This window comes from Seriola aureovittata, chromosome 13, assembly GCF_021018895.1.
Source record: "Seriola aureovittata isolate HTS-2021-v1 ecotype China chromosome 13, ASM2101889v1, whole genome shotgun sequence".
Taxonomy (NCBI): Eukaryota; Metazoa; Chordata; class Actinopteri; order Carangiformes; family Carangidae; genus Seriola; species Seriola aureovittata.
The window spans coordinates 5,270,049-5,295,967 of record NC_079376.1 but is presented as its reverse complement, the minus strand read 5'-3'; the positions used below and the strand labels follow the sequence as shown (position 1 = coordinate 5,295,967).

The following is a 25,919-nucleotide window of genomic DNA, read 5'->3' as shown; positions in this document are numbered from 1 at the left end:
ACTTACTCCTGAAGGTTTCTCTGCAGGTCCCTCTTCTTATTACACTAACCGCTGTGTCAGGAGTCACATAAAGAGTTTGAAAAGTCTTGTACTTTTCGTTCTGTCCTGCAGGACCTTAACCTTTTAAAGCACCTTTGGCAATTCATTGTTTTCGGGTTCTTCCTTTTCCTCCCTCAATATCATTTTTCTGTTTCTCTCTGTCTTTGTGACCAGGATTCATTTTACAGGCTCCTGGCTGCTGCTTTCTAAGAGGATCAGTGTAATATGAAATCATCTTTAGTCCCAGTTTAACACCACAGAATCTCTTTACGCTACTTTGACAGTTCTGAGGTGTTTACAGTCACTGCTGTGATTTGTGTTACTTCAGCTTTCAAAAGAAGGTTGATGCCACTTTTCTTTTTTTTTTATCGGTGTAGTTATTTATCTGCCTGCCTTTCCATCCATTAATCTGTCCAACTAATCCAACCCAGCATTTCTCTGACATCCGGAACCATTTGCGGTGTAAAAGGCTCTGAATCTCTGCGGCCAGTTACCGGCAGACAGAATTATCACGGTTACTTTCCCTAGGATGGTGGGCGCTGATGACCAGCCAAAGGAAACAAACAGGAGAAATTTGCCTGTCAAGACTCTGCTGCAGCTCCAGCCAGACCCCACCTGCGGCTCTGCCTGGACACACGAAGCCTCCGCTGTCTCCAGAAGTTAAAGCTGAGCCTCGTTTTATTGCCAAGACAGAGCAGATGCTTATCCCCATTAGCGTCTCCTCGCTGCTGCTGAACATAGGAGGAGGAGTGAGGTGCGCTCTTTTTACTCAAATCGTCACCCGTCAGGTCAGGGTGTGCCAGTGGATTCTCTTGGAAAACATATTTAATTGCTGCAGGTGAAAAGTGAAAGTGGGAAAGGCTTTCTCACATAATTTACAGCTCTGAGTTGCTGCAGTTTGAAGCTGCACGGCGCTTTTGAAGCTCATTTACTCCAGAATTCTTCCTTTTTAGTGTCATTCATGATATGTAGGTATTACTTCAGCTTTACAGGCAGTTTCACTCAGCGTTTTATAGCTCTTTTCAAACCAAAACCATGTCACAACTTCCCTTGAAGGCGTGATTGCAAAATCTAAAATACTATATATGGTACATTTGGGTAAAATTATTGAGTAAAATCCATTATCTAAGTGGTCTGAAACATAGACTGTGTATAAAGATGGACATAGTCTCTGCAAGCATTTTTGAAGCTCAGAGTGGAGCTGCTCAGAGGGAGCTGCTCCGCTGTCGCCATCTTGGCAGCGTCTGACTCCCCTGTGGTGGGCCGTGTGTGGAGCAGAGACTTCGGTGCAAGCTGGTTTAATAAGTGTGGCAAGCATACACTCCCGTTAGCATCGTTAGCTCAGCTGGGTGTCTGGGCATCTTGCTCAAAGGCTAACACAAGGCTAATTCATTTGGTGGCTAATTAGCAAGTTAACAAGCTAAGTATGATGAGCGCGGACACAGAAACCTTCTAATTAGTGCTTACATATAGATACTAGAATTTGACTCATCTTAAAAAACAGGAGCACAAGTTATTAGTTTTCTGATATTTGCATGAGAAATCCCCCAAAAGGCATCAACATCTTAAACATGGCAGGAGCCAAAAGCTGATGAAACATCTGGCAGACAGAGCAGCTAGCCAACAGCGATGGCACCCACCTGTCACTCAAAAGGGCCACAACCTCAATTATGCAGAACTTAAAGCCTCAATACAATTGAAATAGTTTAACATGGGAGTCTATGGGGATTGAGGAACTGCAGGTTTTGGCACTCTGTGTTGGCTTCATTTTTCAGGCCCTGAAGTTGCTGCTTGCTGCTGAATCTGTTTATTAGAAAACAAACATAAATTATTTTAGGTTGAAAAGCGCTTTTCAAATGTAGTTATCAGGCTTTTTGTCAAAACTCTTCAGTTTCTCACATGAAAAAGCCGATTACCAAATGTATTCATCATTCATCTGTATTGTTCTCAGTGCGACTCGGCTGGATGATCAGTTATTAGAGGAGAGAGGATCTGTGAGCTTATTTCACACTTGCTGAAGTTACCAAAATGTTGGAGAATGAGATGCTATAAATCCGTAAGAACTCAGAGGAGACGTTAAGTTTTTAAATTTATGTCAGATATTTCATGATGCAAGCTTTGGAGATTCACTGTACACAAACTGAAAACTGGTAAAAGACTGACATAAATGAGCCGTTAACAATCACTCTTCCCTACAGACTTATTTTCTCTTTCAGGTAGGCAAAAACTGACTTTTCCAAAGGGGAAGTAAGATCCAATGAAGCAGAAAGAAATCAACAAGAAATTCCTGTAATTCTTTCTTTTATTGATCCAATTTCCACGTTGGAAATTTGCAGTTGGTTGCCTTCGCAAGAAAAGTCAGTTAAAATATTAAAATTGAAAATAAGCCTGTCGATAATTTAGGATATGATGCTGTTTACTTTTAACATTACAGGTCTTTACTTAGAGTTCAGATTTAGTTGTTGCCAGGCGTTAACACCTGACTCTTAATTTAACAGCTACTGAAGGACGACACAAGATTAAAGCCAGTGTTAGATGGTGAACAGCTGTTTCATTCATGCTTTACAATCACTTACTCATTAATCAGCTGTTTGGCTACCAGCTGACTAATAACATCCAAATCATATACATGCAGGTGTGCAGACATTATAACCTGACACTTCTTACTGTTCAGGAAAAGTCATGTTAATTATGTGTTTAGTAACACAATCATTTGCCTTTCTGTCAATTCCTTGATAAGTATCTCTGATGGAAATAAATGTATTCCTCCACAAATTACACAGGCACCTCACATGTAAAAGAGCCAGTTAATTCTGCGAGTCCTTAAACCCCCTGTTCCTACAGAGCCTCTAAAAGAGCAAACACATTTTCTCCCTCAAGTTTCTGTTAAGCAACAGTTAGCTTTGACTAGTTTCACCAGATAGAGGACCAGTAGTTTCTTTTTTTTAACTGTTATTTGTGTCCCACAGCACAGAGGAAGGTCATCCATCGAAACGTGATGTAAGAGCTGTAAAAATAATTGTTGCTACAGTTATAAATATACAGACTCTCAAAAACAAGTAGTCGATATGTATTTATGTAAAAGAAAAATCCAGTTGATGAAAGAGGACCACCTGAAAGACAAAACATGCCCCTTTTGTTCTGAATCCACCTCTTTTATTACACAACTTTCTTATAAGACAGCAGGTTAATGATGCAAAAATGGCTTTTGAAATATAAAAAGACTTATGGACTTTGTTTCCAAATGCACTACTGTACTGTAACTGTATATGTTTATCAAAACTAACATTGTGAGAGTGAAGAGTTGAAATGCCTCATCTTTAACACTTTAACGTCTCCATGTTGATGCTTCTTCGATATCAAACACAGCAGTTTGTCCTCAGAGTTTCAGTCTGGAGATTAAAGTTGTGTTATCCAGTCCTCCCCCATCAGCTGCTGTTGATACCAGGGGAAATACTGTAGCAAAGCCCATAATGCTTATAATAAAATCTTAAATTATCTTGTGGAAAACCAGTCGGATGTTTGAAGCCATTGTGAGAAATTGGAAAATTGGACTGTTAATAGAAAACGTCTCCAAGCATCGCTCCCCGTGGGCCCTACCTCCTCGGATTCAAAATTGAATCTGATCATTGATCTGAGCTTCTTCAGAAGTGTTGGCACGGCAATGAAAAGATAAGCTGATTGTAGAGAAGAAAATAATCTATCCCCTTTGAGTCTGTAAATTTAATTGTCCATTTATTGTCAGTAATCCTCTTGGTCTCCTGATGATACAACAGCTCCTTTTTTCCATAGAATGAGTACAGCACCATCTAGTTCTGTTTTTCCATTTAAAAGAAGCACATTTTCCGAGTGATGTGCGTTTATCATGCAGGTAGGTTATTAGCAGGTGTACGCTAATGAAGGCTAACTTGCAAATGAGCTTGCTCCTGTCGCAAACCGCCTATTCCTCCTGATGTTATTGTGACAAATCTTTAATGAAATGCCTGAAAACACTAGAAAAATGAGAAACATGCGCATTAGCGCTTCACCCACTGGCACTCCACTGACTTTACATTATATTTAGATAAAATCACAAATATTAAAATCACTTTTCTAGGCTCTGGGAGAGTTTTACAAATATAAACCTTCAGCATTTAACACAAAGAGTAATAACTGGCCTCATTTGCAATTTGAGGTGGATGAGCATTTTCCCCATAGACTACTATGGGGAAAATGCTTTTTTTTCTGTTGCAGTACCGTGAGTGGCCACTGGGACAGATAGCATGGGAAGAGGTGAAAATAAGAACTCACCAGGTGGTAAATAATCTTCTTATTGCGACTTCTAAGTAAAAAAAAAAAAGATCCTGTGCCATCTTTGATTTCATTATTTTGTAATGACTTAGATGTAATGTACTTTTCTCTGGGTTGATCATGTTTTGTGCTACACCTGTCTGATGAGGTTAAGTCATTTAGAGGCCTCTGTACCACCTGATGAGTTCTTATCATATATGATCCTGCATACTTATTAGCATGAGGCATTCAAATCTTTATACACAGCTGAGTGATATTGCTTGTTAAGAGACTCTTTGATCTCTGTGATGTTTCCAAACACATCCACACACACATGCACACTACTAACGCAGTATCTGGGCAGAAATGGGCAAAGCTGATTCTTATTGGCTAATTAGACTCATTAACTCTTACCCTTATTATTCTCAAGTATGAGAGCATGTATTATGCAAATCAGCACTGTGTGTGTGTGTGTGTGTGTGTGTGTGTTAATGTCTTACTATGATTGTGAGGAAAATTTTGTTTAGAACCTATTTTTGTGAGGTCATTTTGGCCGGTTATGACAACTTCAAAGGGCTTTTTGAAGGTTAAGCTTTGGCAGTTCCTAACACTACGCACACACACACACACACACACACACACACACACACACACACACACATGCAGTGACAGTCACACAAACACCATCTCCACCTTTGGATATTAACTGTGTGAAATTGTCTCAACGTGGTATCTACATGTGTGTATACATGTTTTGCTATTGCTGTGGGGACAAATTTAGGTTGGAAACCATCATGCTGAGGTCACTTCGGCCAGTCCTCGCAGTTTCAAAGAGCTTTTTGATGGATACCTGCAGTGACTGAGGTCAGAGTTAGTTTCATTCTCTACAACGTGAATGAAACTCAAAGTAACGTCCTCTGTAGAGATTGAAACGTGTGTGATGGATACGCACCAAGCAGCAGGCACGTTCAAAATGTCTTCAGGAATTTTCTAGTTACTCTACATTTTTACTTATTTATATCTTGTATGACTCATGAATTCCCGAGCAACTAAAATGTCCAGCTACAATGAGATGGATACAGTGATGAAACATTTTTCAAAATTGCCATTTAGTCTGAATATCATGTTACTACGTCCTTTTTTATATATCTAATATTTAATGAAACATTTATCTGATCATCTCACACCAGCAGAGACACCCTGACACAGCCAGGAACTTTTCTCTCTGTTTGATCTGTACTGGTCTGTGTTCACGAACAAAAACTTTCACATAAGACAAGATGTACTGTACACACTTGATCTCAGCGGGCAGCGTGGTTATTGCCACAGCAAAGAACAGGGATGTAGACTCTAGAACAAAGAGAAAAAGTGGCAGTAAAGACTAAATTAAATGTAAAATCTAAAGTGTTTGGTTATTATGATCTGACATTATTGCAGCTGCAATTCAATCAGTAATTCCACAGTGTAATGTAATTATGGTGATTTGACTTTCTCCTTTAAATGACTGAATGTCTCATTGCTTTGATGCTTAAACTCCACCAGGATTTCGTTTCATCATGGCACTAATGATCAGACTGACGAGTTGTAATGTGGTCATGACTTTAGTTCATGCTTGTGACTTTAGTTCATGCTTAGTTTTGGTCGTAGTAAATCATGTTTTTTGTTGTTACACATGCCTGATGTCCTTTAAGGCCCTAGGAGGATTCCCTACAGATGTACACATACAGATCCCTGTATGTGTTCAGCCTCTGTTTCTTACATGTAAGGACATTTGTCTGATTTCAGAGGATTACATCATCAAGAGGAGGTGGAAGCAAAGCCGACACGGGTTACCCAGGATCTAAAGCCTATCATCCCACGGATCCATCATAAACCAGTGCCACATTATGGTTGTACTCCATTTGGCCTCGCTAGAATGCTGCATAAGTAAGTACAAAAACAAATACATAGAATTGAATAGATCTTGTTTTTTCATTGTTAAAAAAAAAAAACAACAAAAGTCAGTTTAGCAGCTCTTCATCAATAAAAATCATATTGTTTATACAAAGCAATTTGAAGTGCTTCATTGTTGAAAGGTGCTACACAAATACATTGGCCTTGCCTCACCTAAACAGTTTTTGGTAGCTATTTGGTGACAAACAAATCTTCACCTCACTCTTCACCACATTCAGGCTGATGTTTGCCAGAAATAGTTCCGGCACATAACGCCTCACAAAGCTACAAATATTAATGTAATAAGCTACATTTCTGTTTGTGCGAGATATAACGATATAACATTAATCATTAGCTTTTAGAGCTGTTGTTAGATATATTTTGAACCTTTAGTGAGAGGCAGGCTAACAGCTTCCCCCAGTTCCAGTCTTTATGCTAAGCTAGGCTAATCCCCTCCTGACTCCTGCCTTGTGAAGGAATGTTTATACGTATGGGTCCCGGTTTTGTTTGTTCTCGTTCATAAGCACTTGGACGCAGGCGCACACGGGTGACACGATATACCGTCCTGCCCATGCTTTAATACTGTTTCACTGATCTGATCTATACGTTCTGGTGGGAGACACTGAATGTAAACAGAAACTTTGTAAAAATCCACAGGACACCTTTCACACGCAGACATGACAGTGAGTGCTGTCAGTCTTCATCTTTAGTGCATTTCCCAAAATGTAGTTCCCAAAACTATTCTTTAAAACGTCTAAACTGAACAATCTGAGTTTTACATTACATTTTATTTATTTATCCAACACTTGATACACACTACCTGAGAAGCCTGCGGTTCTGATCAGCACATACTGCTGGAGTCAAACCAGTGGCCTTTAATTTACATGACTAAATCAACTCAATCAGCCTCATTATTATTACTATCGTGTATTTATATTTATCTCTCACTCACTTCCCTCTGTTTCCTCACCATCTGTTCCTATGGTCACCACATCATTATCAGCACTTTCACTTTATTTGCACTCCTCTCTGTTAGTCGCTTCTAATTTTGTGCTTCGATGTGAAGTTGTGTCCAGATCACAGCACGAGCTAAAAACATGAGTGTAATGTCTGTGTCCCTTTGTGTAAATAAAAAAAATGCTTTACCTGCCGTTTTCCAGATGAATGGGATTATGCAATACCTAACACACTGCCAGTATAGTGGCAGTGGTGTGACCTCCCGGAGTTGTAATGGCATTATTGTTTTATCTCCTGCAGAGGAGGTGGGCGTGCTGTGACCTCTCCGCCACCCCTCCCGGTTATATTATATGTCAATGGTATTTAAGGCTGATAGGCTGACAGATTGGATCCTGTGGGCGATGTGTTCTGAAGCAGCAGAGCAGCGTGTTGAGGAAAAACTGTGTAAAAATAGTCATAGTGATATATTTAAAACTCCTCGGCCATTTCTCTGCTGCACCTTTATTTCCTTTATCAAATCAGCCAAGATATTTATTACTCCACTGACACTTTATTTCTTGTCTCTTTTTTCCATTTTCTCTTATATTTCATAATTCTTTAACTTATTTGATTTTCCTCCTTGATATGTTTATAAGTATTGTTCTCATGCATTTGACAGATGGAGTGGTAACCTGACAGCAGTTTCTGTGTCTTTTCTTGTTCCATCCATCCACCGCAACGATAAAAACTACAGTTTTTCTGTTTTTCTAGATAGATTTTAAAAAAAAAACAAGAACATTCCAACTTTTTTATTTTTTTTATTTTCCTTGTTGAATTAAAGAATGAAGAAAGGGATTCAGGTGGCATGGAAGTCAAGGTAAATATAAAAATGTAAAATGGTTTAAAATGAAAGAAACGGAAATAACATGTTTTTTTGTTGTTGTTGTTTAGTGTTTGGTTTAAAATGAAAAAACGAACTGCCCGGAAGTCCAACCTCAGGTTTAATATCCTTTAGCGGAAACTAACTCTGTGTCCAAGTCAAACACTTTGTGACCCTGACCTCCTCCTCTAACAACGCTACGCTATATATACGTCCTATTTTACACAACCACTAGAAGCCCTTGTCATGTTCACGTAAATATATGTTATTTTAAGCACTGTTGTTTTTCTTGTAAGGACAGACAAATGTCCGATAAATGTATTGTGGATAAAAAAGTACCACATTTCCCTGTGGTATGTAGCAAAGGGTAAAAGGTTTCCCAGAGTGGAAATACTGCAGCGAAGTACCACCTCCAAATGTGCCTTCTTGCTTTGTTCAAAACCAACAAGGAAACCCATACATTACTGCTTCCCATGATCCGTTTCATGATTCCATCACTAAAAAATGCTGTGTGCAGAATTTTCAACCAGCAAAAACGGGTTCATCAATCAGCCATCACCCACGCCGCCTCCGTCACATTACGCCAATGTTAATAAAGGGCGATAAGCATCTACGGTGAGGTGCGTCCCCGGAGAAATCTCACCTACCAGAGCTGCTCTTCCATTCTCTCCCTCCAAGCGTCATCGTCCTCACAGATCCTCTTCGCCAACCCCGCGTCCCTGCAGGAGCGACTGTATAATTCATAACCTCAGCTGGTACCTGTCAGGCTGTTTCAGAGGCAGCGGAGCGGAAGTTGCCCTTAAGGCTCAGCTGCAAAATACACTCACCTGCCCTTAAAACCAACCTGCAGTTTATCAGTGAGAACATGTGGGAAACTGACCCTGTTTTAGTGACCTACACCCACAGTAGTAGCCTGGGAGAAGACTTTACTATTCCTAGTGAATTTCAAATGAATTTATTTCAGGTGTGTAACTGCCAGGCTCACATTTTGATGTCAGTTCAAAGACCAGTTTGTGAAAAGTGTTTCAATTAAGAAAACTGCATTAAAGGGATTTAACTTGGTTATTTTAGGATCTGGATTGTGACATATGTTCATAAACCCCAACAGAAATCGGCCCAAGGATGAACTGAGTAGATTTTTGATGTGAGGGTCCAACATTTTTAGCTTTTTTGGCCATGTCATGTCGTCCATTTCGAAAATCAAAACTGTACCACACAGTAATTGGTTAGATTTTGTTGTGGAGGCCACACGTCATCAGTACTAGAATCTCGCAGCACTACTGCATTAGCTGCTTCATGCCACTTGGAGACGATGTCCTGCTGCTCTGTTCAGAGTAGAGTTAGTTTCAGCTTTGACCTTGTCCATCTGTGACGTCTTAGTGTGCAACCAATGAGATGACGGCTCTGCGCCATAACCTGTAAGCAACCCATGATGGACGGAAAGAATAATAAACTCTTTATTATTCTTTTCTCATGCAACAAAACCTTTTTGATCATCAGCTCTTTCTTTCTCTAAAGGAGCATAGGTGATTGGTAGTTCCTTCTAACCCAGAATTCACTGCCACACTGGTTATCTAAACCCACGCTACATGTAGACCTCTTTTTGAGTCATGTGACTTTTTGGCCTTGGTAGTTCAAATATTTTGTTGCTATCTGTTTTTAAAGCTGCAATAACTGATTTGCTCAATTGGAGGCATCAAAACAATTTGACAACATACTACCCTGACATGTTAGCATGTTATAAAACTGTTGTGGCTAACATGTTTTCAAACAGTTACCAGCTTGTCCATCCAGCAGACCCAGAGCAACATTAACATTCAGTTGGGATCATTTTTACTCTTCTTTTAGCTCTGGTTAGTTCTCCAGAAACTCCTGGGAAACATATCTGTCTCTTTTACGTTGCCAATGTTCCACTTCCTCTAACCTTGCCTGCTGTTTGGTGCTGAGCAGGTAGTTTACAGTGGGGCTTTCAGAGTTTGTTTGCTGAAAAATGAAACAGTTAATGTGCAGGAAAACCAAAACAACGAGCTAAAAGAGGTTTAAAAGCACTATATAGTCTGTTGATACATTGGAATGATATTTCACAACAATCTATTTGACCCCTGAATAACCCCTTTCAAAATAATGCTGCTCATTTCCCCCTGAATGAAAGGTCTCGGATATGAGTCATTGGGTCTCCCTCTGAGATCCCAGAGGAGGCTGCAGACCTCAGGATAGAAACCTCTGTCGATGGCTTCATAGTTTCACTGAGAGCCTCCTCCTCCTCCTCCCGCCCTCCTTCTGCGTTAGGGTCCTCCTGCCAAGAGCTGCCGCAGCCCCCCACCTCCCTTGCAGCCAGAGGAGGAAGTGGTAATGTCAGGAATGATTAGGACAGCAGGGGTCATCACAGCGACTCTCCTGTCAGGGCTGTTGAAGATAACAGAGGTCTCAAGAGAGCCAACAGTCCAGACAGCTAACCTCACCTCTGTTTCTCCTTTTAACCTCTCCATTTTCTCTTCACGCTTAAAAGCCTCTTCCCCACTCACACAGACAGCTGTTTGTTTATGATTTTTCCCTTTTTATGGCAGCTTGTGGTTTTTCTTCTGGACATTTAAAAACAAAATTCTGCAGAGCTGATGGCTACAAAGAATTGCCGTCGCATCACTCATTTTAGTAATTTTATCAGCTGCATGTTGTTTATTTTGTTGTTTTCCTTTAGTTTGGTTGTTGGTATGAAGAATTACAAAGTAAAAGTTCTGTTACTGGCCAAAATATTTCCATACTGCATTTTAAAACACATGCACATGACTTACACTGAATGTTAAATCAGTGATCCAAGGTATTTTAGTATGTGGCAATATTCATAAATGGCAGTCGACTGCAGATAAAGTTGAAAGGAATTCGACGTTATATGATGATGTATGGTTGTATTTTGCTGACATGATGGGGTTTGTCTTCTTTGAAATCCTATTGGCCGAAAGAGCCTTAGATTATATTAACTGCTTTGAATGTCACCACAAACCTTGTGTTAAAAACCTAAAAAACCTAATGTTTTCTAGTAATTGTAGCCTAAGAAAAGTGCAATGAATTTTTTTTTCTTTTTTTGAATTCTCACTGATGTGTTCACCAAAACTCTGTACTTGTAATATCACACGACAGCTCGGACAGCTGATACTTTAATGCTACAGTGTGTGATTTCAAGCTTAAAACAAAAGACAAAAATCAATGGCAGCCAATGATTTTCTGTACATTAGATCATGTGTTTCACTTACTGTCACTGACGGATGTAAGAATGACCTCAGCCAAAAAAAGTCAACCTGTTTTACCTGAGTGCAGATTTAGCTTCTAAAAATGGAGAAGAATCAATAAAACATAATGATTATCTTTGCACCAATTGACTGAAGTGTCAGTCATGGTGATAACACTTTTTTACACAGTGTCGTTTAGATGACCTGATGGTTAGAGAAACATCCAGTGACTCATTGGTGTTTTCTGTAATACAAAATCAAAGTTGGTGTCATTTTTTGTGTGTGTTTGTGTGTGTACTCTGATCACTCTTTAACCCTGCTATCGATGAGTTATATGGTAAATATGGTTGAGTGTTTTGATATTTTACAGATTTTATTACAAAAATGCTTCGAACAATAGAAAACTGAAGAGAAAACACAAGGAAGCTGCTAAATATGCAACAAGGTTTTATATTTTCATTATTGATTTTACCCATTTTTTTGTATTATTAAATATTCAAAATAAAAACAAATCAATTCTGACTGACAATAATGTGCGCCAATGGAAGAGTGCATATCAATAGCCATCCATAAATAAATTCAGACCTTTGCAGCAGTTCAGAGCTGAAGTATAGCTAATGTCTTACAGTGTGAACAAATAGAACAAAGAGAACAAACCCAAACCCAAACAGAGACAGGCTGAGAGAGGGGTGGGGGGGGGGGGGTGGGGGGGTGGGGGGGTGGGGGGTCCTGGGAGGAGTGTGCTCTGTTTCCCCTCTGAGCTCTGGGGCTCAAACGCATCCCTGCAGCTCCTCAGTGATACGTGAGCACTCAGGAATTACATAAACCCTGTTCTCCTTGGGAATCATACGAATGCTGACACTTAGTAAGGGCTGGTTTTTCTGCCCCCGCCACTGATGACTAACCAGCAGGACATTTGGCCTCAGAGCTCAGGTCAGTTAATGAAGCGCTAACGAGCAATCACATCATTAGCCACCCATCAATGGCTGATTATTCTTTGAGAGATTCTTTAAGACTTATCATTAATTATGTCAATTACAGCAATCACAAGCTTTAAAACTGACTGCTACCTTTTATAAAGGAAAGTTCTTATGTATTTAAAAAGAAGTGCTGATGGAAGTAGCTTTCTACATTCTAAGGAGCGCACATTAAATCACACAGGTGAAAAGATTTTATATTATATCAAAGGAAGTTCAGATAACTAGCTCATGTGGGTTTGAGCCCCCATGACTGTGAACATCTGCCCCACTGAGGTGTCCTGTAGCAGGATGCTGAATCCCTACCAGCTCCAGGGATGCTGTGACCTTTGACCTCCCTTCAGAACAGTGTCACCAGAAATCACACATTTCTGCTTGTGTGAGAAAAAAATAAGCCAAAACCTTATCTGTTTGTTCGCTGAATAGCCACTTTATGGTGGATGGAGACGGAGATGTCTTGTGTTCTTTGTGTCCTCAGGAGTCAGAATAAGAGCAATAATAATAAGAGCAAAATAAAATAGAGTAAAATAAAACATTTGATTTGCTTTAAATGGTACATTTGAGTGTGTGTCACACAGAGGTTATACATTCAGTGGTGCTGGTTACACAGACTCCACAGTCGCATCTCAAGGCCACGGGGTAGGTGTACATTGGGTCGACGTTGGGCTGGCAGTTGGGCAATTTCACAGTGACCATGCGGGTTTCATTGTAGGTACAAACCCGCTGGTGGGACTCAAGGTAGGGAGGGTCCAGGACGGGCTTCTGGAAATACAAACACACTATATATTTACTCTGTATATACCTACACACACACATATATAGATGTATCAAATATCCTACATATTAAATGTCAACATTTTGAGAACTGCGTTAATTTGCTTTCTTACAGTTAGATAAGAAGATTGATATCACTTTCATATCTGTCCGTTACAGACTCTTTCAACTCTCAGCAAGAAAGCAAATTAAGGTATTGCATTAAACACGCACTTACATGTTTAATGCATTTCCTGCCTCATAAAACATTTGCAAAGCCCTTTTTAAAAATGCTTACAAAATTTGTTTTGTCCAGCTTGTTTTCTCCACTTTAAGTGGCACTCTGCTCCCTTTTATTGTGAGATACCCCCACCAAATACTGGGGAAAATATATATTATGTCATATTCATGCAAATATAAACAATGCACGGACCTACTCTTACAAACGTTACTCTAAAGCACCGCCACTGCTTAAAAACTCCACACAGTGACTTCAAGCTCCAAACCAACCTGAAGATTAGACTCTTTTCTGTGTCACCTGATGTGAAAAAAATCCATCTCATTAGACTTTTCTTACTTAATAAATTGTTTTGTTCAGCCTCTCATTATTTGCTCATAACCAGTGCCAAGGAACCTCTGTTTTGCCATCAAGCCGTGTTTAACATGAGATTTGTGACACATCTGCGAACCCTCTATTAATTGTTTGTGGTGTTGGCACGTAATCTCATTCTGCTGTTGCTGTAATTAAAAGTTTGACTGGATCATGTCATCAGATCAATACACAGGTACAAATGTAAATCCTGAAGTTGGGTAGTTGTAATTAGAGACTGTCCTGTCACCTACAGTTCACAGATTTCACCCCTGACCCCAGTTACTGTTCCTAAGGCAAGACATGGACTCCCTCTGCTGTGTCCTGACCTCCCCGTGGGGTAGAGCAGACAAAAAGATGAGTCTCCTCCCTGAGGGGATCCAAAGAGTATCACAAAACAAAGCTCGGGCCTCCTGCACAAACACCAGCTACACTGCAATAATAACAAAGCAGGGAGAATCATGAGCTTTCTAATGCCTCTTGTCACTGAATACAATGTACTGGATGAATCTTGAGATTTCACAGCATAATCAGTATCCGGCAATTTATGGAATCCATTTGTGTCTTCTCAGCACTTGAGGCATTGTTAGGGAAAGCACTGCTGTCACTTCAATCTCTGGATTCCTCGCTGCTTTCGTTAACTCGGTTTCAGAGCACGCTGCTCCAGAAGCCTCCTGTCCTCCAATCTTCAGACAGCCTCTCATTACTACGCCACAATGATTAGATCTTGATAGGGGAATATAAACACAGAATATATTTTTCTTGGACATCCCACACACTTATCTGTCCCTCTATCTGTTCTTACATAGGTCCATCTATGTACTGTATCTGTCCAGCCGCTGAATCCCTGCTTGCATGCACGCTGTCCTTGCACTGACCTCCCTGCAGAAAGAGGAAAGCGAAAACAAATTTTCTCCATGGGGATCACCCCATCTCTCCATCTCTTTATCTACAGTATTTATCTGGCTGTCTTCCTGCCTGTCTGTGTGTTTGACCGTGTGTTCGTCTGAACCTGCATCTAATCCATCCTCCTCCTCTTCCTCTTCTTCTTCTTCTCCTTCTCTCTTTCTTCAAATCTGAGCTGATGCAAACAGCAGGGTAATATTCTTTTGTGTAAAGTTGTCAGCTTTGCTCACGTCACCTCTCTGTATAATCACATTTACACTACTCTCCTCTCTGTGTGTATTGTACAGTAGATGTCTCCCAGCTGCTCACCTCCCAGGTCTCACAGCGCCCCCAGCAGGCGTCAGTGGTGATGTGCAGGCCCCCGCAGCCGGGTTTCTTGGCGAGGAAGGTGAACTCCCGGACGGCACAGCCAATGAAGCGCCGCAGGTTGACGGCTGACACTGTGTGGAGGGAGTCTGGTTGATGAGAGATCCAGAATAGAAACCAGCAAAGCATCAGTCCAGGCCTCCTGAAGGTGGGAAGAGACAGTTTATTTTCAGTCTCAGGCTTTAGGTGCAGGTACAGAAGAAATTTGGATTGCTCAACGACACTAAAGCAGATAGAGGCTGAATCCCAATCAGAGACCTTTCATTTTTTCGTGGTTGTCATAACCACACAACTGCAGTCTGAGGTCAATTCAGGAAGCTTTCAATAAACATTTGAGTTTTAATCCTTTAACATAAGCATGGTAATTAGATTCTCATGTTGAAGTTACATTTTTTTGACCCAGAGCTGGTTTCAGACCAGTATCAGGAAACTGGACTCAAGCTGTCAAGCTGGACTTGATCTTGATCGGCTTCTTCCTTTAAATCCAGACTGAACCTGATGCTGTTCAATCAGAGAACATCTGATTTTCCCTGAGCAAGAGCACAACCAGGACACCCCAGTCCAGTAAACATGTGGCCCAGTAAAGAAGTGAAACTGTTCACTCAGGCCAGTTTTCAACATTTACCTACTGTATTTAGCATTGATTAGCATTGCCAAAGATGTGGCATTATGAGGACTCAAAGTCATTCAACTTTTAATTAAATTGAGGAAAAAATAAAGTAGCTTCTGTCATTTAAATGTTTTTTTTTATATAATATTTATATTTGGTAATAAGCATGTTATTTGCAAAAATAAGCCCCTGAGGTTGAATTAATTCCCTTCAGTGCTTATTTTTCCTTCTACATTATCTCTTACTCTGACTTTAAAAGACCAAAAAAGGTTTTCAGATGTGAACAACTTGACTGGTTTCTCTTTTCTCCTGAACACTTGAAGGATTTTCTATTGGCTTCAAAACTGAAGATCAAAATTCAAAATTCAGTCTTGACCTTGGAAGTTTAATTTAATTTAGCTTTCAGTTTGGGAGCTTTTAATTGAAGAGCTTTCAGTCACATCACATCCTGTGAGAAAGAAAAATGGAAATTTGAACAACCACAATTTCAACAGGTCAAACTCCTGCTGAGGAAAATCATGTGACATGATCAAAAAGTCCAGAACAACTACTAAACTGACCTTGTGGTGAGATTTTCTTCTTAACTGCTGTTGATGTATGTAATCAGGGCTCAATATAAAGCAGTACTTCCTCTGAGCAGATTATCCTGGTGAAATAAAGTAAATTGAAATAGTTTTACTCACCATCCTGGCTTCTTCCTCTGTAGCATCATCTTAGCTGTAACTCACACTCGTCACGCAGGCAACAACCACGGGGATTAAATGTATTGACTATTGAATAGACACTAAAAAACAACGACACAGTTAAATTAAGCAGGTTGTTGCTGTCAGACCAGCAGTTTTTCTCACAGCTGTAGCACGCAGGGCTGAAGTTACTCTTTGGCAGCGTGGACGTCTAAAATGAACCACGGTCCTTGTCACTTTATGCTACTCAGACCTGAACCACCTGCTAATGGATCTGACAGTACAAGCCAGGGCTTTTTATCACCCTGTGTTCTGCCAATCAAGAAACTGAGGTCTTCACCTCAGTCTCTCTTCCCCATGACTCCTTAAATCCCCCGGAGGCACCTTCTACCTGTCGCTGCCCATCTAGTTGAGCTACCAGCTTGTTCCCACTCCATTAGCTTGATTAGAAAAAGAGTCTGCCCTTTTGTTCATAGTCATCCACATGGAAGAGGGGGAACAACATACTCAAACACAGTGCCTACCTGTGTCTACTGTCACTCATCCGAGCTCAATTAGCTGGCTCCAGAGTTTCAGACCCAGCTCCTGTTCTCACATGCCGACTGTAATGACTTCACCCCCAAGCTCCAGCGCTGCTGTTTGCCTTATTCTGCCACTTTGTCTCATTCTTTTCATTATGTCTTTTTTTTGTTGTTGCCAGTGACATTTCCATATTCACACAAAGAGAGAGAAAGCTGGCTGTTGCTCAGGCCATGTCTTACAGGCTTTACTGCATGGATCATTCACTTAAGACGGAGCGGATGCATGTGAAGGATGCGTCACCCCTCGCAGGAGACAATGACAGGAGGAGGCGAAAGGAGAAAGGGAGATGTGAAGAAGGGAGGGAAGGATTGATTTGGGTGAGTAAGCGCCTCATCAAGAAATTACCATCGTCAGAGGCCCCGCGGGCAGCGTGTGGAGCCAGCAGAGCAGAACTGCTCTCAAGTAGTTTGGGAAATGAATCTCTAAAAAGTAAAGTTGAAAGTTGAGGCCAGGCAATTAAAGTTAGATTAGAAAATATTCAGCGGGATGAGTCAGAGACAGGTTCACACTCTTCTCAGACACCCTGTCCTCCTCGCTATCAGAGAGAATTACCCATCTGGAGGCTATTATTGAACAATGTGCATAGTGTGGAATAACAGAGTGCATGTAATTGGATAACAGTGGTGATTACAATGATGTTAATTGTAATCCAGTACAAAGGGGAGTAAGCCTGGATTTCCACAATCCGGCTTTTGTGTAATTATTTGTGGATTGTTAATGAAAGATTCCTCTTTTTTTTTTTTTTGTTATACTTCATTTCTGTGAGGAAATCCATCTTCTTCATTTAACCCATCCTGACTAATAGAACTGGGTGGCCACACTGCAGGAACCAGTGACCAAATCCAATTCTTAGGCTTGAGTCTTACATAAGGGCGATGACAGAGAGGTTTTTCACACTTCAGCCAACGTGCATGTATTTAATTGAGAGAGGAAACATGTGGGAATTCCATACAGAAATTATTATGACCAGACTTTGACCACTGGAGCTTGTTGCTTTGAGGAAACAAGGTTGAAAATTCATCTACGGAGCGTCGTGTGGCGTAGTGGTCTAAGCAGGCGCCCCATGTGTAGAGGCTACAGTCCTTTGCTGCATGTCATTCCCCCTCTCTCTGCCTCCCCATTTCCTGTCTTTCTCTACTGTCCTGTCCAATAAAGGCACAAAAGCCCCCCAAAAAAGAGAAAATTCATCTACTAATCCTGAATAATCTGAAAATAGGTGACTAAAAAAAGTAAAAGTGTCTTAGTAAGGTATTGGTAGCTATTTTTTTTTTACTACTCTAGCACTTTTATGTCCATGTTTGCTCAAAAGTTGAGCTTGACATTTCATGATAATAACTGTAACATGATGATGATGATGATGATTATGATGATGACGATGACAACAAGAACAACCGTGTGATGTGCTTAAATGTTCCAGGACAAGGGAGTAAGGAGACGATTGCTTTGTACTTAGTGTAAAGTTTCTTTATGGGTACTAAAATTTTTCAAATCCATACAATAGTTAGTGTTATTTACATGGGGATGAAAAAAAACACATGCTGTTAAAAAAGCAAGACAGTACCTGTGAGATTTCTTTATTACATTTACAAACAACTGCCATTTATCTGCACAATTCTTGCCAGGGAAAGTAGCTACATGAAAAGTTACTGCCACTTAAGTACCTTCATCCCAGCAGGACAGTGGCTATACTGACCAGCTCATGGTCGTATGTTACAGAGCAAAATATTAATAAAGTCCTCTCAGCTTCCCTCATATAAACAAAGACTTGACTCAAAACCCTGAGAAATCCTGAGGTTCCTGTCTGCGGAAAGCTTCAGCCCAGCAGTACATGATGTTGTGCTGACCTCTGGTGCTCACTTGTAGTATTAATTCTTTCCCAAAACCTGTGTTCACACCATTGAATATGACTTTTCACAGTATCCATGTTGCAGCAGTCTAATCAGTTCTTGCTTTGATGCCATTTTTACTTTGTTATTCCGTGTAATTTGTTCTTACTGTTCTTCTTTTGTCTGTGTGTTTTCCTTATGTTTTGAGTTTTGCTGCTACATTTTTCTCCTGTACACCAAATAAATGTTTTTCGTTTTACTGTATACTATGTGGAAGCCAGGAAAACACCTGGGCCAAATAAACAAACAGCACTAGTACAGGGGCAGAGCCAGACATTGTAAACATTCGGGGGGAAGATTGCTCCTCATATTTGTGATATTTACCAAATGTGGACATGTATGCAATTAGCTACTAAGATTATTTTAACAGTAAGCTATAACCTTTACCTCGAATTATGATTGCTAACTGTGTTAGCAGCAACTTCCTACCGCATAGCCAAACGCTTGTCGCGGTCAGGTAGCCGGTGTGGGCGGCCGTGCATAGCACTACTCTATGTGAACTTTGACCTTCAGTTTGTTTTTGCCATTTATCAACTTTTTATTTATTTATTACTTGGTTATCATTTATGCATTCTGAAATTATTACAAATGTAATTATTCATTTTATTTATTTATTTTTATTAGGAGAATTGGGTAACAAAAAAGGAGGGGGAAAATGCGCATGCGCAACCCAACGCCCGTTCGAAATGGTCGTTAGAAAGTGTTCCTGTTAAAAATGTAATATTTCAAATTTTCATGTAACGTAAAGTTGTTTAATACGCATGATTGACATTACTTGTTGTCAATTGTCAGTTAGTGCCTGGGAAATCGTTAAACTGTTTCAGACGTTTGGACGTGATGAGCTAGCAAACCGTTCTGTTAGCTAGTTTCGTATCTAGCTAACATTAGCAATAATAATGACGTTTATCCTGCATACACTGCCAGAAGTGTCCACATCATCTATTAGGACAACATTGCTGATTTTAAGGTTAGACAAACAGGGCTGCTGAACATTTTTCCACATTTTTGTGGAAAGTTTGGTGATAAGAGTATCGGTAACTCAAATTAACTACGTAACATCTAGCTATTACTTTCCAAGTCCACATTGACTCTTGGACCCGTAAAACTACTCTTGCGAACAGTCTCTTTTAATAGTAGTCTCTCAGTTTCTTTTCTTATTCTTAATAGTTTATATTCTTCCCTCCGTTTCAATCTTTATGAATGAATTTGAGGAGTCTAGAGTTGTTGTTCTCAGGTGCTGGATTTGGTCCACAGTGAGCTGATATTAAATATAAGATTTCATGCACTTGTAGGAGCTGGAACTTTAACTCAAGTGCCAGCCACTAGTGCCAATCTGGAGGTCTGTGTGTGTGTGTGTCTGTGTGTGTGTGTTGAACCTTGACTGGTTTCTATATTTAGTGTCAGAGGGAGTTTTTTTTTTGCCCGACACCGGTATGGCTCAGACTTCTCCGGTGACAGTCCGACCCGTCCTGCAGCTCTGTGGACTCCAGATCTGTCGAACTGCGCTTCAGGTTTCATCTCCACCAACCACTACGGAGCAAGATCTGTACTTCAACATTAGAGATCATTATTGCCTGGACCTGCATCTTACATCTTCACAAATAACGCACTCTTTGCTGCATGTAAGTACACGCAACTTTCTGAATGTTTGTTATTCACCAGAAACTTTTGAATAACGAGTTGTATCCGCAGGTGGTAGGAATGCATTGACTCTTGCCTGTGTTATTTGGAGGTTAGATTTACATAATCCAGCTATAATTGATCCCAGATATCATCAGTAATGTTACTGCTGTCATCCCCCTTGTTTCCTCTGCCGTGTTTGAGAACAATGACTTTCCACTACAGTTTCCTTAAACCTGCAGGGCAACCGCTTGTTATCTGCGTTATTAAAAAGTCCTCTGGTCTTCCTCAAGGACTCATTATATGGCTCGGCTGAGCTGATCTGAAAGCAGCCACACACACGTGTCCCCGCTGCTATTTTGGGCCCTGACAGTTTCATAACATCGACACAATCTTACATTCCTGCACTGGAAGGGAGCACACTTTGTAGCACTTGATAACATACAGAAGTGATATAAAAATGGTCAGATGGAATAAAACAAATGGCAGTCTAAATGGGTTGAAATACAAGTGGTTGATGTCATACATATTTTGTTTGAGATAATAAGTGATTATTTTGCCCTAATAACATTGATTAATTAATGAACATTTTAAGTGCCTACAGATTAACTGCATGGCTTTATAATGTATTAACATAATAACGTTTTCTTATCATATTCAAAACATGGAAAGTTTTTGTTACTGTGTCTAAAGTTGATTATTAATCTATAGTAATGAGATCTTCAGTCTAGTTAGAGGGACAGTTTTATTACTTAACCTCTCATTTAACAAACAATCACTTGCTTTAGACTTTATGTTATGATGAATGCTTTGACAGGGATGTAGTGAAGGGTAAACCCACTTAAAAATCAGTTTTAGTCTTAGAGAAATGCAGGTAATCACCTTTTTGAGGGTGACAGTTTCTAATTTTCAGACACTTACATTCTTAGATTCAAGTTTAGCCACAGAGAGACTTATTCTTTTTAGAATGTATGATTAACTGATGATTAATTATCAAATGATCCTTGGAGTTCTCTCAGCGATTTATTGAACCCTGCATCACTGGCTGTGTTGATAGGAGGGGGCCACATTAAAATTATTCTTTTGTATAGATCCAATGACATGTGTCCCTCAGCACATTCAATTCTGGATGGTGAGCTTCTTCATGAATGTAATGTTTTACAGCACATTTCGGTTTGCAGGCTCGTTTGAGGCTTATTTTATGACACATCATGGCTCTCTACACCTTCGGCTACTATTAGTACAAAACTATTTCTGCTCTTACCATAGCCACTACTAATACTGCTGCTACTGACACTAGTACTAGTACACTACAGTTACCTCCAGTAGTACTAGTTGTAAACCCATGCATTTAATTTTCTTAGTCCACATTGCTGCTCCTCCATCTCAGGTCATTTCTGCTACTTCTGTATTGTCACAGCATAAGATAAAGATGCACAAGGGGGATGTACAAAGGAATGCACTATTTTGGTGAAACTTACAGTATATGCACCATATTCTTCTCTGTGACTGATTTCAAATATTTTTTCTGTTTGTTTAAGACTTGCAGGGTTTTTGTAACTTTTTTAAATTTCTGATGGAAATAACTTTTGCTAACAGCTTGCTATCAAATTTAGACTACTTCCTATTTCTCATTTATACGTGTCAACAGTGGGAACTCTCCCTATGTGTCTTCAGCTCTAAAGTAATCCAGACATAGTGCTTGGGCCTGAGAGCTCATTAAAATATTTCTGACTTGTAAACCCATGCTTACCAGCTGGTAAAGCAGATGAGCAACATTGACACAACCCACCTATGTACAGGATAAGTGAAGTGAAGTGAAAATCATTCTGTTAAGTGCACTGGATTAGACATGCATTTAATGGTATGCAGGGGAGTGTGACAGTGATAGCCCAGAGGTTAGAGGTTCAGGTTCATATCCTGACCATTCAAGAAAAACTGGATATGGGACTGTGTCTAATATTCGATTTTCTGAAGGTGCCCTTGAAGTAACAAAGGAGTGAGTGGCAATTATCTTTTCACATTGTTAGCTGATTTTTTGCATCATTGAAAAAAAACCATCCAAAATATCTCCCCGTATCTTCCCAACATTCATTGCTTTAAAACATTTATTGAAAGCTCTTTTTTTTACATGGGTGAGAAATGGTGCAATGTTCATTTGTCATGTTTAAAATGACACTACACTGAAAGTGTGCCTGTAGGATATTTGTCTCAAATCAACCTCTGTGTTGTGTTTTCAGTCATATGAAAACAGACATTGCTTCTCCCCTGTTCTATTATGATATCTTCTAGGGTGTGTCTGTGAATGCTCTGTGTGACAGGTTTAGCAACACCAACTCTATTGATATATTTCCCAGGCTTGCACAAAGACCTGCTGGAAATCATTTAGAGCGAGCTGATGAGTGTGTTGTTGCTGCAGAGAGAGTCACGACATTGACGATGAGGAGGAGGAAGCATCAGGAGAGAGATTTGTTGAGTTGGGTTTGTCCCAGTACTTCAAATCAGTTCAGATCAGTTCCAGCTTGTGGTGGTTATATTTCAGTGCCTCAATTCATATTTATTCTGTCCATTTCTTCCACTTTATTCTTTACTGTGTCCAGCGAGGTTACATCAATCTGTACAGCTGCATCAATTTCATCCATGTTTTTTGCCATTTGTCCTCTGTTTTTTTAATGAATGTTTACCTCCATCAGAGCTGGACATCTTCTGATCTTTGAATTACCTTTTACTCAACTAGTTTGGTCTTGGCTCAAGATCCACTCTACAAATTTATACTTATTAATGTGAAACTGAACTGCTGACATGAGATTACTGATGTAGCTCTCTCTGACTTGGGTAGCTCTCAGGTGTAAACATGATTGAATGCCCTTTCTATCCCATCAAACCTCCTCACAGACTTACTGCTTTAAATAATAATGTGGGCACCTCAACTGGATAGATAGTCACATAAATACATTTAAAAAGCATCTAAAGCTGGTGTTGTGGCCTGGCGGTGTCCCCCCTCCCTGTGCTTTTTCCACAACACTGCAACGTGTTTCACTGCCCTCTGCCTTGTTGCCACAATTAGAGCTGACCGGAGTGACTTGTGACATTGGCTCATTGATTCTGTCTCTTGGCCTTCTGTAAGCTCTTGCTGTTACATACTCATAATCTTTCTCTCTCTCTGTCCCTCTTTTTCTGGTTCTTATCTTTTCTCCTTCAGGTTCATTTCTCTCTGACATGCTTTCTCATTCTATTCCGTTCTGTTCTGCCGTATTTCTACTTCCTTAGCTCTATTTTTCTTCTTCCCCTCTTGAGCTATGTTTCTCTCTTCATCTTTTGTGCCTGACTGGTCTTCCTTATTTACTCCTCCCTGCCTTTCTCTCGATCTTTCCCACATTTCCTTTTTGGAAATGTACTGTTTGTGCTTTTATACAACAATAATGGCAAGAATCAGTAATCAACATTTATTTGTTTAGCAAGGCAAAACTGCCAGGTATAAAAGATCTGTGGGTACGAGTATTGAATTGAAACAATTCACATCTACTAATAAGAACTGTGATAGATCACTGAAACTTTTTCGTTTCCAATTGTGACTCATACAGCAGCCTCATACTGTATTGTTGTTGGCCTGCAATCTACTAGACACATTAACAGCCATGTACAGTTTGTTTTTATTACTTGGAGACAATGAAAATAAAAAGCAATAAAATCTGTCGTCTTTTCCTGTAAATGATACATGTGTTTGAGCCCCATGCCAGTTTCCCATTAGTTACTCTCCACTGGAGTCTTGGACTAATTTTCTTTTTTGTTTTTATTTACAACACTTCCTGTCTTTTGCTTCCTCTCTTGGACCTGCATGTTCCTCTGTCTCTGCCTCCGCCTCCCTCCCTCTCTCTCACACCTCCTCTCTTACCCCTGTCACTTATTCTGCAGCTGACATGAAGCCTTAGAATAACTTAAATGCTGCGCTATGGTGGTTCAAATCCCCTCCACATACACACACATATGTGTCAGTGTAGCGTTATTTCAGTGTTTATCCATTAACACTGGAGCGCAGTGGTTCAGTTTTTAAGTTGTGTTTTTAGAAATTGCACATATTAATTGCTGCTGTGCTCCTGTGTAGAGATTGAACAGCACCATGGGAGTAACCTCAGACAAATATTCAGAAATATAGCTTTACATTGTATTCTAGTGTATTTGAGGGTCTGATGCATTGAGAATAGAATTGTGCAGAGTTCTTTCTCGTTTGTCCTTTCTAGTTTGTTTTGTTTTTACTGACTTTGTGATGACTCATCACTCTATCATGTCAAATCCCTTTTAACCTGCTGAGCATGCGTCAGTCTTCAGAGAACTTGGAAATCATCTTTGCACTTGTTTAATGCTAGTGGTAGTAGTAGGTGGGTGATTGAAGGCAGTACAAGAAGTTGATCAACATGATACTGTCTGATTTGTCCATTTGATGGCGATCCGACCCCTCTGCCAGTACAGGCATGTTAAAACAAAAGAACCACTGCTATTTGACCTGATCTGACATTCGGTATGATATGTTGGTGAGGCCTGGTGCTATTTCACACTGTTTTATTTTAGCCCTGCTCACCTGTCAGTTCCCCTAAAGTGTCAGTTGTGTTTGTGAACAGCAGAGAAAGTGCTGGTCAAATCAAAGGCACCTTTATTTTCTGACAGTGTGATATGTTTAGGCAGGCGTGTTAGGAGAGATGTCTAAATGTCACGCATTTTTTTAAGTTCACTTACTCATTTCCCAGGGCGAGAGAGAACAAGATGAAACACAGCCCAACACCCAGCGCTCTTCATCCACTACTCACTGTCAGTTAACAGTGTTTCATTGCTCTATAAACAATGATAAACAACCCTTCAGCTGTATTTTAGAAGTGTTTTCTGCTGGTTTGTTAATGTGTTGGCAGTGGTGCATGGCTTTCTGTGTCTTTGAATGATGTCAGTACTAAACTTTAAGCTCTCTTGAAATTGTTGGGCTTTTTCCTATCGTTTCTGTATCTGTCTTTGTTCAGTGGAGTTATGGTCTTTGCCTTGTGAAGCACTTCTTGAGATTTTAGTTTTTCCCAACAAACGCAGCTTACAAATACTTAGAGCTTGGCTACATGTGTGCTTGATAAAGAGTGTAAACAGTTCTTTTTTAAACAGTGAGGGTACAGAAGATTAAAAGCCGCTGCGCCAGGAAAAGATTATAGACGGGTCTACTCAGTGTATTCATCAGTGACACAAGACATCAATTTTGAAGAAAGATGGACCTGAAGCATGCGCTCCATATTGGGATAATTGTCTGTACGGTACGAACATTAATCTAGAATGCCACTGAAAGCATCTTCAAACCTTGTGGAATTATATCATTTTTTCTCCATCTGTTTATAAAGATCAACGATCACAGAGATGAGGTGCATACTACAATGTTTTGATATTTCATGTTTTGAAATGTGTGTCAAATAATTCAGAAGTAATTTCTACACATTAAAATCTCACTCTGTTGTCCAGTTGGTTCCCTGCGATATGCAGTATTGTTATTCCAGATGTGCATACACAAACCTTTGTTTACAATGCTGACATGCAGAATTCAAGCACACTTAAGTAAAAACTTCAATAAATATCTAAGAAACATTTAACCCTTCATAAAGTTTGCTCATGTAGTTTTTGTTCAGAGGGAGGTTT

The 25,919-nt window shown here is 40.0% G+C and overlaps 1 protein-coding gene across 1 annotated transcript; it reads right to left on the bottom strand.

Moving 5' to 3' along the window:
• Positions 1 to 11,717: 11,717 nt before the first annotated feature.
• On the bottom strand, positions 11,718 to 16,460 carry gphb5 (glycoprotein hormone subunit beta 5). The gene is made up of 3 exons (XM_056394357.1): positions 16,168 to 16,460; positions 14,818 to 15,016; positions 11,718 to 13,022 (listed from the first exon to the last, which is right to left on the bottom strand). Exons 1-3 carry the CDS (start codon positions 16,194 to 16,196, stop codon positions 12,831 to 12,833), a joined length of 420 nt encoding a protein of 139 aa, XP_056250332.1. The 5' UTR covers positions 16,197 to 16,460; the 3' UTR covers positions 11,718 to 12,830.
• Positions 16,461 to 25,919: the final 9,459 nt, after the last annotated feature.

Coding starts and splice junctions, on each gene's coding strand:
- gphb5 (XM_056394357.1), bottom strand. CDS start 16,196: ATGATGCTACAGAGGAAGAAGCCAGGATG. Junction 15,017..16,167: donor CAGAGGAAGAAGCCAGGATG/GTGAGTAAAACT, acceptor TCCCACCTTCAG/GAGGCCTGGACTGATGCTTT. Junction 13,023..14,817: donor GGCGCTGTGAGACCTGGGAG/GTGAGCAGCTGG, acceptor TTGTATTTCCAG/AAGCCCGTCCTGGACCCTCC.